Raw genomic sequence first — 14,220 nt, forward strand, 5'->3', positions numbered from 1 at the left:
CCTGCATCCTGACGCTCGGTTGTGCCTCCGCCTGGTCGTGGCCGCGTTCACTATGTGCAGCATGAATGTGTTTTGGCGCCGCGCGCCATCGCCGCAACTATAAGCGAGGCCATACACTCAGAAAAAAAATCTTGACAACTTCCCTGACTAACCATCTTTTATCAGTAATGGATAACATAGGCAGGACAAGTTATACAGTAGTTTACTGTATACACCACAAAAATACTTACATTTTTCAATTTCTGGATTATTTTTTCTTATATAATTGTCACGTTCTTGCTGTAAAATCCCCATTCTCACCTGGAGGAAGTGAAAAAACACAATAGAACACATTTAATGCAAAGTATGCATGCAGATTAGATGTCTTATGTAACAATATTTCTGCATAGATAATTGCTATAAAATACCATGAAAACTCATGATTTTTACTGCATTGAAATCTGAATCTTTTAATAGGCCCACAGAGCACCAATGGCCACCAAGCCATTTTAAAATCAAAACAAAAAAGGTATTTGGGCTCACCACTACATTTAAAACAATGAGTTAACCAGTTCCTTTAACAGAGATATACAATAAATTATAGGTTAATAGACAATCAGATAGCAGATACAATTTGCAGATACAATTTACAAAAGGTAATAAAAGAGCACATTAGCCTCAATATTTTAAAATATAGCCATAAATTAAATTGTAGTAGCTGTGCTAGTCCTGCGGCAACAGTACAACAGGAGTACTTCAGTATTAGGTAATACAGTACCTTTTTTTTATTTAGATTACCACTTGATATTTTAGGATAAGGTTTCACTTCCTCTGGTTTAAGTAATATTGTTTTACAATGTTTACTCTGCGTTTACCACACATGCAAAAACCAAGATTACAATTTAAGAATAGAGGATGTAGAATCCGAGGGGAACCCTACTTTGCCAAGGATCAGCGGAGGGACACTAAAATACAGCCAGGAACTCCTGAAACAAACTGTTTAAAAGGAATAGAAGTTCTGCGTCACTTTTGTGTATTTAAGTCTAAAACTGCCCCATATGTTTTACAGGTGGAGGCTCATACTCAAGAGTCTAAACCAGAAGGAAAGGTTCTTCTGCATGCAACCACTGAAGGACCCAGCGGTGTTCGAGTAAAATGGCAAGGCCCTGAAAAACCCAATGGGCAAATAACATATACTGTCATTTTTGATGGACTGTTTTATGAAAAGAAAGGTAATCAATTTCAAAAAGATTTTTAAAATAATAGTAGCAATAGCTTTTTTTTATTTCATCAAATGTTCTTTCAGGTTTCAATGTAAATATGTGGGTTACCGTGTGACAACTTTTTTGGAGCTCTTTGGAGTTAAGATAATTTGAGTATGTTTTTAAATGTATCAAGGTGTTTTATTCTGCTTTTGGATTGGTAGATTATTTGGAACAATAGCATATATTAGGGATGCAGTTACCTTTAACACCCATTATTTATTACTACTTTAATATATTCATTATTATTTCTTGTCACGAAATGCATGAAGACTACCCACATAGCAAGGATCCTAGGTACATACTAGCAGGACACAATGGCTAATAAATTAAGACCTTAATTAGAAAAATGGAACAGTAATAACAATACACAGCATAGACCAACAAAATAGAAGGGGAGATATACAGTACATACAAAAGTATCCTGTCCTCTTCGATTAGATCTTAAACAGGTGATAGAATTAAGGGACAGGTAAATTGTTCCAGAAGTGAGATACCCAGTATGTGAAGTAAGAATGACTGCCCAGTTTTGTTATTGAACTTTGGAACAGTAAGCAGGAATCTGAAGGCTGATTTTAGATTATAATTACTGTGTATAATAGGCAGTGTTCGACAAATCACCCAAAAATCTACTCGCCGAACCAAAAAATCTACTCGCCACCTAGTCCCAACCCCGCCCCAGGTCCCCCCCCACAGCCCGCCCTAGTCCCGCCCCCAACCCGCTTTAAAAAATCCAATAAAATAAATTGAATAAATTCCTAGTAAGAACAACATTCGTTTTTGACATAAGTTTATTTATTGTATTACATTATACTACAATTAGTCCTTGTTATGTGTGTGTGTGTGTGTGTGTGTGTGTGTGTGTGTGTGTGTGTGTGTGTGTGTGTGTGTGTAATCTTACCTGATCCGCAGTCCAGGTACCTCATTCCCGCAATGTTATATGTTGGAGGGGAGGTGTTTCTTACCTGTCTTCTGGGTTAGGGGAGATTCTGATGTCTCCTGTGTGAAGCTTGAGTCAGATCTGGAAGTAAAGGGGTTGAATGTCCTCGGGCGCGTCACTCTGCTTGCGGCTCCACGGCGTGTATTATATGCAAGGCAAAAGAGAGAGAGAAGGGCCACAGTGAAAAAAGACAGCTCAAAGTTTTGCACACTTTTTCATCAGGGTGGAGGGAAGGGGGGGGGGGGTGGTTGCGAGGGGTGAGAAATAAAGACAAGGGATGGCTATTGTTAATACAAACTTGTTGACTGGGGACACACTCACATTAAAACTCTCAAAACTTGAATTGGTATTTCCTTCTCTTTTTGTAGTAGGTGTCTTCAACAGATGTCTTCTCTTCTATGTGCAGGTAGATGGGTTGAGGCCGAGGAGATGCCTTCTAAAATCTTCCTTAGTAAAAAATAAAGGGAAAAAATAGTGCAATACAATTTATTAACGAATAAAAACTTGAGATTTAAAACTTACAAGCGACCGATCAATTCGAGCTTAGGAAGGAGATGCCGCCAGGTTCCACAATTAATCCCTTTCTGGGCAGTGATGTCCTGTATCGGCTGGTTCCCACTTGGCAGATGTATGCTGTCTGTGGCTTGGGTTGCAGGTAGCCGCAGTGCGGATGTCCAGAGCCCGTGCACAGGCTATGTCCTCCCCCTCCGGCTGCCTATCTTCCACGTGCAGACAATTCCAGGCTTCTCTGCTCCGCTGTGCATGCGCATGCGCAGACGGCGAGACGCTGGGCCAGGGAAATCAGACCTCCTCACTATGGTGGCTTGTAGAGACCAAAAAACGTCAGACGCGTTTCGCCAATGCTTCCTCAGTGACGTCAGCAGCTTCGGGGTAGCAGTAGTCTTTTATACCTTGTGGAGTCTCTGATCTTAACCTTTGCATTGCTGGTTTTGCTCTGACTGATTATCATTCCTTTTTCAGCCAAAAGTACACTATTACATCAATATACACAATAAAATTAAAGTGTTACACATTTACATAAATTTAAAAACAGGTGGCATATTTAGAAAACCTTTATTAGTCATATGTCTCCTGTAAGTTTAAAAAGGAAGTCTAAGAGTAGAGATCAATTGCGTATTTGAGATAGAGGGATAATTAAAACCTATTAAAGGATAGGCAGCGAAATCACTCTGTGGAAAGGACTGGAACCACAAATTGAACAGTAGGATAATTCTTTCTTTTTTGGCGCAAACTTTCCCCCTTTTTTCCCTCAGATCTGGAAGTAAGCAGTATAGGTTATTTCAGTGTAGGCATAGGGCAGTTAAGATATATAGGGTAAGTAAGATATCCAGCTCCAGAGTGTGAGAGAGAGACAGAGAGTGGGTGAGCGACACACAGAGAGAGAGCGACACACAGAGAGAGAGAGAGAGAGAGAGAGAGAGCGACACACAAACAGAGAGCGACACAGAGAGAGAGAGAGCGACACACAGAGAGAGAGAGAGAGAGCGACACACAAACAGAGAGCGACACAGAGAGAGAGAGAGAGAGAGCGACACACAGAGAGAGAGAGAGAGAGCGACACACAGAGAGAGAGCGACACACAGAGAGAGAGAGCGACACACAGAGAGAGAGAGAGCGACACAGCGACACACAGAGAGAGAGAGCGACACAGCGACACAGAGAGAGAGAGAGAGAGCGACAAACAACGAGAGACAGAGAGCAACACAGAGAGAAATAGAGAGTGACCCAGTCCGTCATCCTACCCCCTCACACACATACACACTCTCACACACATACACTCTCTCACACACACACACTGACAGACAGACACACACTGACAGACAGACACATACTGACACACACTGACAGACACACACTCTGACAGACACACACTCTGACACACACACACACACACACACACACACACACACACACACACACACACACACACACACACACACACACACTCTGACACACACACACAGTGGCACACACACACACACACACACACACACACACACACACACACACACACACACACACACACACACACACACACACACACACACACTCTGACACACACACACTCTGACACACACACACACTCTGACACACACACACTCTGACACACACACCCACTCTGACACACACACACTCTGACACACACACACACTCTGACACACACACACACACACACTCTGACTGACACACACACACACACTCTCACTCACACACACTCTTACTCACACACACTCTCACTCACACACACCCTCTCACTCACACACACACACACCCTCTCACTCACACACACACACACCCTCTCACTCACACACACACCCTCTCACTCACACACCCTCTCACTCACACACACACACACACTCTCACTCACACCCTCTCACTCATACACACCCTCTCACTCACACACACCCTCTCACACACACCCTCTCAATCACACACACACCCTCTCACTCACACACTCTGACACACACACACACTCTGACACACACACTCACTCACACACACACACTCACACACCCTCACCCTCACACACACACACACACACACACACACACACACACACACACACACACACACACACACACACACACACACACACACACACACACACACACACACACACACACACACACACACACACACACACACACACACTCTGACACACACACACACAGTGGCACACACACACACACACACACACACACACTCTGACACACACACACTCTGACACACACACACTCTGACACACACACACTCTGACACACACACACACACACACACACACACACACACACACACACACACACACACACACACACACACACACACACACACTCACACACACACTCACACACACTCACACACACTCTGACACACACACACACACACACACACACACACTCTGACACACACACACACACACACACACACACACACACACACACACTCTGACACACACACTCTGACACACACACACACACACACACTGACACACACACTGACTGACACACACGCACACACTCTGACTGACACACACACACACACTCTCACTCACACACACTCTTACTCACACACACTCTCACTCACACACACTCCCTCTCACTCACACACACCCTCTCACTCACACACACACACCCTCTCACTCACACACACACACCCTCTCACTCACACACACACCCTCTCACTCACACACCCTCTCACTCACACACACACACACACTCTCACTCACACCCTCTCACTCATACACACCCTCTCACTCACACACACCCTCTCACACACACCCTCTCATTCACACACACACCCTCTCACTCACACACTCTGACACACACACACTCTGACACACACACTCACACACACACACTCACACACCCTCTCTCTCACACACACACACACACACACACACACACACACACACACACACACACACACACACACACACACACACACACACACACACACACACACACACACACACACTCTACAAGAAACGGAGCCGGGAGTCCCACTCACTAGAGGTATGTGGGTATCTGGGGCCTGCAGGCGACATCGAGGTCTGCAGGTGACATTGGGGGGCCTGCGGGGGACATTGGGGGGCTTGCGGGGGACATTGGGGGCCTGTGGGGGACATCGGGCGACATTGGGGGGCATTGGGGGGCCTGCGGGGGAAATGGAGTGTATGTGGGGGCATGCGGGGGACATCGGGGGGCCTGCTGGGGAAATTGAGTGTTTGTGGGGGCATGCGGGGGACATCCGCACGGCCACACCAACACCCCGATGGGAAACGTGGCCGGACGGTGATGGAAGTCAGAGCAGCCACCCTGTTTCACCGCTCCCATTACCCTGCCCGCGCGGGTGCCAAAGGAGCGTGGGACTGTGGGGAAGCGCCTGCCTTGCTTCTCCCGCCCCTGGCAGCAAGCAGGGGGCAGAGGGCAGAGGGCAGAGGGAGAGGCTGACCCAGAGCTGGCAGAGGGGGGAGGGAGGGGAGGGAGAGAGAGGCTGAACCAGAGCTGGGGGGGAGAGGGTGAGAGAGGCTGACCCAGAGCTGCCAGCCAGCCCGCTTCCCTCGTCAGACCAATCAGGGAGAGGCCTAAATCCACTCGCCACGGGCGTGTGGTTATAATTAATTGTCGAACACTGATAATAGGGGTAGTAAATCTACTCAGATAATTAAGTAATTAAAGGATACACAGGACAAATGTACCTTACAAGCAGGCTCTATGGATAACCAATCTAGTCTTGTTTAACTACTATTGTATTGTATTGTATGTCTTTATTTATATAGCGCCATTAATGTACATAGCGCTTCACAGTAATAATACATCTGGTAATCAAATAAATAACAGATAATATAAATAACAGATCATGGGAATAAGTGCTTTAGAAATAAAAGTAACATTAAGGAAGAGGAGTCCCTGCCCCGAGGAGCTTACAGTCTAATTGGTAGGTAGGGAGAACGTACAGAGACAGTAGGAGGGAGTTCTGGTAAGTGCGTCTGCAGGGGGCCAAGCTATATGTATCATGTTTTCAGAATATCCACAGTGCTATTCATATGCTTCTTTAAGCAAGTGTGTCTTAAGGTGGGTCTTAAAGGTGGATAGAGAGGGTGCAAGTCGGGTATTGAGGGGAAGGGCATTCCAGAGGTGTGGGGCAGTCAGTGAAAAAGGTTTAAGGTGGAAGAGGGCTTTAGATACAAATGGGGTAGAAAGAAGACATCCTTGAGAAGAACGCAAGAGTCTGGATGGTGCGTAACGAGAAATTAGGGCTGAGATGTAAAGAGGGGCAGAAGAGTGTAAAGCTTTAAAAGTGAGGAGAAGAATGGAGTGTGAGATGCAGGATTTAATCGGAAGCCAGGAGAGGGATTTCATGAGGGGAGATGCTGAGACAGATCTAGGATAGATTGTAGGGAAGACAGGTGAGAGGCAGGAAGGCCGGACAGCGGAAGGTTACAGTAATCAAGACGGGAGAGAATGAGGGCCTGAGTCAGGGTTTTAGCAGTCGAGCAACAGAGGAAAGGGCGTATCTTTGTTTTATTGCGGAGGAAAAAGTGACAGGTTTTAGAAATGTTTTGAATGTGAGGGGCGAATGTGAGAGAGGAGTCGAGTGTGACCCCTAGGCAGCATGCTTGGGCTACTGGGTGAATGATCGTAGTTTCAACAGTAATGTGGAAGGAGGTAGTAGGGCCAGGTTTGGGAGAAGTATGAGGAGCTCTGTTTTAGCCATGTTGAGTTTAAGGCGGCGGAGGGCCATCCAGGATTATATAGCAGAGAGACATTCAGAAACTTTGGTATGTACAGCAGGTGTTGAAAAGTGTATTTGTGTGTCGTCAGCATAGAGGTGATAATTAAACCCAAAATATGTTATTAGGTCACCTAGAGAGAGTGTGTACAGAGAAAAGAGAAGAGGTCCCAGGACAGAGCGCTGGGGTACCCCCACAGAGAGATCAATAGAGGAGGAGGTGTTAGCAGAAGAGACACTGAAAGTACGATGGGAGAGGTAGGATGAGATCCAGGATAGAGCTTTGTTCCGAATACCAAGAGTATGGAGAATGTGAAGGAGAAGAGGGTGGTCCACTGTGTCAAATGCTGCAGAGAGGTCGAGTAATATGAGCAGAGTGTAATGACCTACTCTACTGTACTGTATTACAATGATGGTTATTTTAGTTACATCGTGAGACAAAATTGTATATTACGTTGTAAAGAATTGTGAAGAATGTCAAGTTTGCTGAGGTAAATTTGGGATGCTTTACCATTCAATGACTTCATGGTCAATAATTGGCATTAGCATCTGTGTGCAATGCACTTTCTGACAATGGGACTTAGACAAGATTTATTTATTTCAAGTATGCCCAGTTTGGTAACAATATTGAATGCCAGCTTGTCAATAAGCAAACTAAACATTAGATGGGAGTCTGGACATATTCCCAAATATTTGAAGCTGGTAACTGAGGCTAGATTTGTGTAACCGTTTGCTCTAATCAGTAGCTCTGTCATTGGAAACTTTAGAAGTTTCAGAAAAATCAGACTACAGTACATTTTCAAGGTTGGAGAGGCTGGCGCTGCATATAGGTTAGCGCAGGGGCGCTCAACTGCAATCCTTAAGCCCCCCAACAGGTCAGGTTTTCAGGATATCCCAGAAGCTGCACAGGTGGCTCAATCCGCCTGTGCTGAAGCAGGGACTGATTGAGCCACCCGTGATGAAGCAGGGACATCCTGAAAATCTGACCTGTTGGTGTGGGTCCTTGAGGACTGGATTTGAGCACCCCTGAGTTAGCATACATGTGTATGGAGGCTATCTTTTGTTGAAGAGTTTGTGAGAATGTATACAATTCAACCAGTGGACACTATTTGCAAATTTATCCTAAACATTCGATTAGACCTTGAAATATGTGTTTTGAGAGAGACGGAGAAAGCAGTCATTTGCATATACTATTAGCATATTTCCCAGGTGCCTCAGGAGTACACATTTCTTGTCCACAGCTGTGTCGCCACGTGTTGCCTAAAAGGTGTGTTTGGTTGGGAATAAATATAGCACTCTAATAAAATAGGACACTCTCTGTCTCTAATGTTTAGGGTGAATTTGGGAATAGTGGCCACCGGTGGAATTGCATGTATTCATGTAAATTTTATTATAATAAATGCCATATTTGTGGCAAATTAGAATGTTTGCAAATAATTTGCCAGTCTCTAATAAGGACAGAAAAGAATAAGGGTCACAGAACAGAGTGTTGGGGTTACCACATAACATAAAGTTGGTTAGAGTTAGAGCCAATTATAGACATATACTGTATTGGGATATTCTTCTCTGAACTAATATAATATTTTGGCTTTCAATATCATCTCTATGTCAATGACACCCAAATTGATCTATCATCCCTTTTACTCCCCCCCTCTCCTGTCCTATGCCACCAACGGTCTCTATGCAATCTCCTCCTGGATGTCCCAGCATTACCTGAAGCTTAACATGTCCAAAATAAAACTAGTACTCTTTCCCTCTTCCATTGCTACCCATACACACAAATGCTCCCTTACTGTCAAAATCCCAACAATTTCATCAACATCCCAAACCAGCTGCCTAGGGGTCATCTTTGACTCCACCCTCTCCTTCACTCCTCACATTCAAGTCCTCACTTAGTCCTGCCATCTCCCCATCTGAAATATTGCCAAGATACGTCCTTTTCTCACTCATCATGCAACAAAAACAATGCTTCCCCCCCCTCCCCTTACATCTCAGATCTCATCCCTAAATATATCTCTAAATGCCACCTAGGTTCTGCCCATGATATCTGCCTTTCCTCCTACCTTATTACCTCCTCTCACTCCCTACAAGACTTCTCGCGTGCTGCCCCCTGTCTCTGGAATTCCCTACCACGTACTATCAGACTTTTAAAAACTCCCTGAAAACTCACCTTTTCAAGGAAGCCTAGCTGGCATACCTCTGACATCCAACTTCTCTCCTCCCAACCTTATTGGAACCAACTACACAGCTGGACCAGTCTCCATGCTATCTAACACCCCCATACATCCACACCCTCAAACCTTAATGGGATTAGTTGTGCGGCTGGACCATTCTCCATCCTGAGGCGTACTCTGTCCCACAATGAGCAGCCACTTTGTCTTTTGTTTCAACATTGCCCTTCCTTCTAGGCTGTACGCTCTCATGAGCAGGGCCCTCATTACCTTCTGTATCTGTTTGTCCATCTTTGTACTTATTTGCTATGAAACTCTGTTCATGTAATTTACATATATCTGTAGCCCCATTTTACCGTGCTGCGGAATAGGCTGGCTCTTTACAAATACATCATATTCTTATTCTTATTAATAAATAGGAGTGAAACTAGTTTAAACAGTGTGTATGGAAACATAATTGATTCATATTCCCATTGATTCCTATATATTTATAATTAGAATCTTAATTATGCTGCAATGACTATAAAATAATATAGTTTTTGTATACATAATAGTCAACATTGTGATTTATCTGAGAAACTACCTGATGATCCAGGCACAGGCACAGCTGCGGCATTCTCTTCTGGTTATTAGTGTGTAACTATTTCCAAGCAAAAACAGTATTTGTAGTACAGTATCTCCGATAGAGATGGTCAATTCCGGGTGTTTGAAATTAGAATCTACAGATACCAGCATCTTACATTACTAAATCAAATATAAAACCTTTCACATTTTTAGAAAATCATCCAAAACATTTCAGATTTTTAGAACAAAACCCAAAACCCAAAAATGATATAGAACCAAGACCAGAGCACTAGACAGAGTGCCCATCTCTCGGTGTTTCTTGCCATAATTGTTTTCATTTTTTTTAACTTTTATTTTCATTTCTTAATTGTTTTGATTGTATGTGTATTTTAGGTATTGTTATGCTTTTTATACTATTGTTTAGTTTTTTTTTGCTAATGTTGACCTTTTTTTCATAATTTGGTAAAAATCCAAATCTAAACATAAAATCAAACAAAATGAGTTTTGTCAAAAACCTGAACTAAAACACCAGTGAAAGAGCCCACCCCTAATCCCCTATAGTACTGTATTATTTTATTAATGGCTGTTTGGACTTATGTTTCCCTGGCATAAATATGAAAAGCGACGCTACTTTAAATTAAAAATGGTTTAAATGTAAAACAATAGCAGTTATGGTATAAGATTACTTATTTGACTTTAAAACAACTCTCCTTCTCCTCCTTATCCATCACCGCCACTCTATAGATCAGTGTTCTCCATGTCTTCCGATCTCTCACGGCTTCTTTCAATTCTGCTATGTTCAGTCAGTATCTTTCTTGATGGTATCTAGCCAGCGAGTTCTTGGGCGGCCTCTTCCTCTTTTGCCACGATCATTCCAAGCATGACATCCTTCTCAAGCGACTTGCTTCGCATGATGTGACCAAAGTAGGAGAGCTTTTGCTTTGTTATCTTGGCCTCCAGTGAGATTTTTGGTTTGATCCGTTCCAAAACAACTCTAATGTTATATATATATATGTATATATATATATATATATATATATATATATATATATATATATATATATATATATATATATATATATATATATGCAAAACATAGCTCAAGGGTATGACAATCTACAACAAATATTCAAAACGTAGTACAAGAATTCCTGAGGTGTATTTTGAGATATATATATATATATATATATACTGTATAGTATCAAAATACACCTCAGGAATTCTTGTACTACGTTTTGAATATTTGTTGTAGCTTGTCATACCCTTGAGCTATGTTTTGCAGTAGTAACTGCTGTGTCTAGTTCTCCAATGCTGAATGACACTTTTTTTGTTGACATGCTACTAAGTTTAAAGCTGCAGTTCAGTCTATATCCTGCATGTGTGTTTTTTTTAATAAATCAGTTCTGTAGTAAGAAATAATACTTTTCGCATTTTCTGTTTTTAAAAAAACAACTTTGAAAGACCAATTTTCTTGTATTCTATTTTAACAAGCATTTGCTAAGGCACTGCCCCTTCATGGCCTGTCACAAACCCAGGCACACCCCTTTGTCAGCACTGCCCTCCCTCTCTCTAAACGTGCACTAGCATCTGGTCACATGATCTTCCTCATACAGTAGTACATTCAAGGAAGCTGGAGAAAAGGGATCAGCCATGCATAGCAGCTCGGATAGGCGATTTCAAACTTATTACAGTGTTTATTCCATTCATTGCACGTGTATATAATGTAAAATTGTAATAATTCCATTTATAGCAAACGTGTATATGTGAATATTATTTAGATGTATATGTATGTTACTGAAATGTGGAGTGAGTGTGTAGGTAAATACACACAATACACTTCCACTGCATATATATATATATATATATATATATATATATATATAATATATATTATATATTATATATTATATATGTATGTATATGTGAAGTTATGTGAGTAAAAAAGTGACAAAAACCCTCCATAGCAAGGCAAATAGCAAATGGAAATATTACTGTATGCTCATTTGTATGTATATATATATATTTATATACACACACACTTCAAATACGGATAGTGATTCACGTAAATGATATATATATTCACTTTCTGGGAGTATAAGAGTGACTGTCCTGTTGTTCCTTTTTTTTGTATCCATCATTGAATGGTATGCACCCTCTCTTTACGTTTATTTTATACTAGCTGAGAGACCCGGCGTTGCCCGGGATGTAATGTTCCCGCTCCTCTCTCTCTCCTCACCCCTCCCCCTCTCTCTGTTTGTCCCCCATTCACATCAATCCAGTTCCCCCCTCCCTCCTTTACAGCTTCATGCAGTGTGTGTGCGTCAGTCATTGTGTGTGCGTCAGTCAGTCAGTGTGTGTGCGCGTGTGTCAGTGAGTCTGACGCAGAAACACAAACACACACACAGACTGACTGACGCACACACACACACAGTCAGTGTGTGCGTGCGTCAGTGTGTGTGCGTGCGTCAGTCAGGGTGTGTGCGTGCGTCAGTCAGGGTGTGTGCGTGCGTCAGTCAGGGTGTGTGCGTGCGGCTGTCAGTGTGTGTACGTGTGGCTGTCAGGGTTTGTGTGCGTGTGCCAGTCAGGGTTTGTGTGCGTGCGCCAGTCAGGGTTTGTGTGCGTACGCCAGTCAGGGTGTGTGTGCGTGCGTCAGTCAGGGTGTGTGCGTGCGTCAGTCAGGGTCTGTGCGTGCGTCACTCAGGGTGTGTGCGTGCGCCAGTCAGGGTTTGTGTGCGTACGCCAGTCAGGGTGTGTGTGCGTGCGTCAGTCAGGGTGTGTGCGTGCGTCAGTCAGGGTCTGTGCGTGCGTCACTCAGGGTGTGTGCGTGCGTCAGTCAGGGTGTGTGCGTGCGTCAGTCAGGGTGTGTGCGTGCGTCAGTCAGGGTGTGTGAGTGCGTCAGTCAGGGTGTGTGCGTGCGTCAGTCAAAGGGCAGGCGTGGGGGGGGGGTGAAGGGCAGGGGTAGGGGGGGTGAAGGGCAGGGGTGGGTGAAGGTCAGGGTTAGGGGGGGTGAAGAGCAGGGGTAGTAGGGGGGGTGAAGGACAGGGGTAGAGGGGGGTGAAGGGCAGGGGTGGTGAAGGGCAGGGGTAGGGGGGGTGAAGGGCAGGGGTAGGGTGGGGTGAAAGTGACGCACAAATTGTTGGCAGGAGTAAAATGTCCCTACACACACACACACACACACACAACGGGAGTGAGAGGTGGTGGAGAGTGGGACTGGCGCAGATCCGAGGCTGCTTGGCCCCCCAGCGGCTGGGGAGTTGGCGGCCGGGGGGGTAAGGGAGCGGGCGGGGGGGGGGTAAGGGAGCAGGCGGGGGGGTAATGAAGCGGGCGGGGGGGGGGGAGGGAGCGGCGAGGGGGTAAGGGAGCTTTGGCGGCTGGGGTAGGAGGGCCGCGCTTACCCCCTTTGTGAGTGTTTGTATGATATAGATATATATGCACACGCACGCATATACATGCGCACGCGCACACATACACGTGCACACGCACACACGTATACATGCGCACACGCACACATACACACATACATGCGCTCACGCACACATACATGCGCACACGCACACAAACATGCGCACACACACACATAAACATGCACACACGTACACATAAACATGCACACACGTATACATGCGCACATAAACATGCGCAAACGCACATATATACACACACAAACATGCACACACGTATACATGCGTACACGCACATATACATGCGCACACGCACACATATGCACACGCACACAAACATGCGCACACGCACACATAAACATGCGCACACGCAAACATATACACTGTGTGCGCATGTTTATGTGCGTATATATTTATGGTATTGCTTGACCTGAGGAAGAGGAAAACTCTTGAAAGCTTGTCCCATGACACAAATTGTTGGTCCAAATAAAAAAAAGGTATCAATAAATACTGAAGAACATATATATATTTATATATATATATTTTTTTATATATACTGTATGTATATATGTATATGTATGTATAGATATATAGCGAAGGTCAGCAGCCGGCAGCGGAGGGAGAGAAGGACGGCATCCTGCAGCGAAGCT

General features: G+C 44.2%; 1 protein-coding gene across 6 annotated transcripts in view; it reads left to right on the forward strand.

The window, feature by feature from the left end:
* The window catches only part of USH2A (usherin), a 942,943-nt gene that overhangs the window by 492,140 nt on the left and 436,583 nt on the right, over positions 1-14,220 (forward strand). For all 6 annotated transcript variants that reach the window (XM_075595608.1, XM_075595610.1, XM_075595609.1 and 3 more), the window contains one exon: positions 1,049-1,211. In XM_075595608.1, the coding sequence (XP_075451723.1) occupies positions 1,049-1,211 (163 nt within the window). The remainder of the gene's footprint in view (positions 1-1,048; positions 1,212-14,220) is intronic.

Source organism: Ascaphus truei, chromosome 4, assembly GCF_040206685.1.
Source record: "Ascaphus truei isolate aAscTru1 chromosome 4, aAscTru1.hap1, whole genome shotgun sequence".
NCBI lineage: Eukaryota > Metazoa > Chordata > Amphibia > Anura > Ascaphidae > Ascaphus > Ascaphus truei.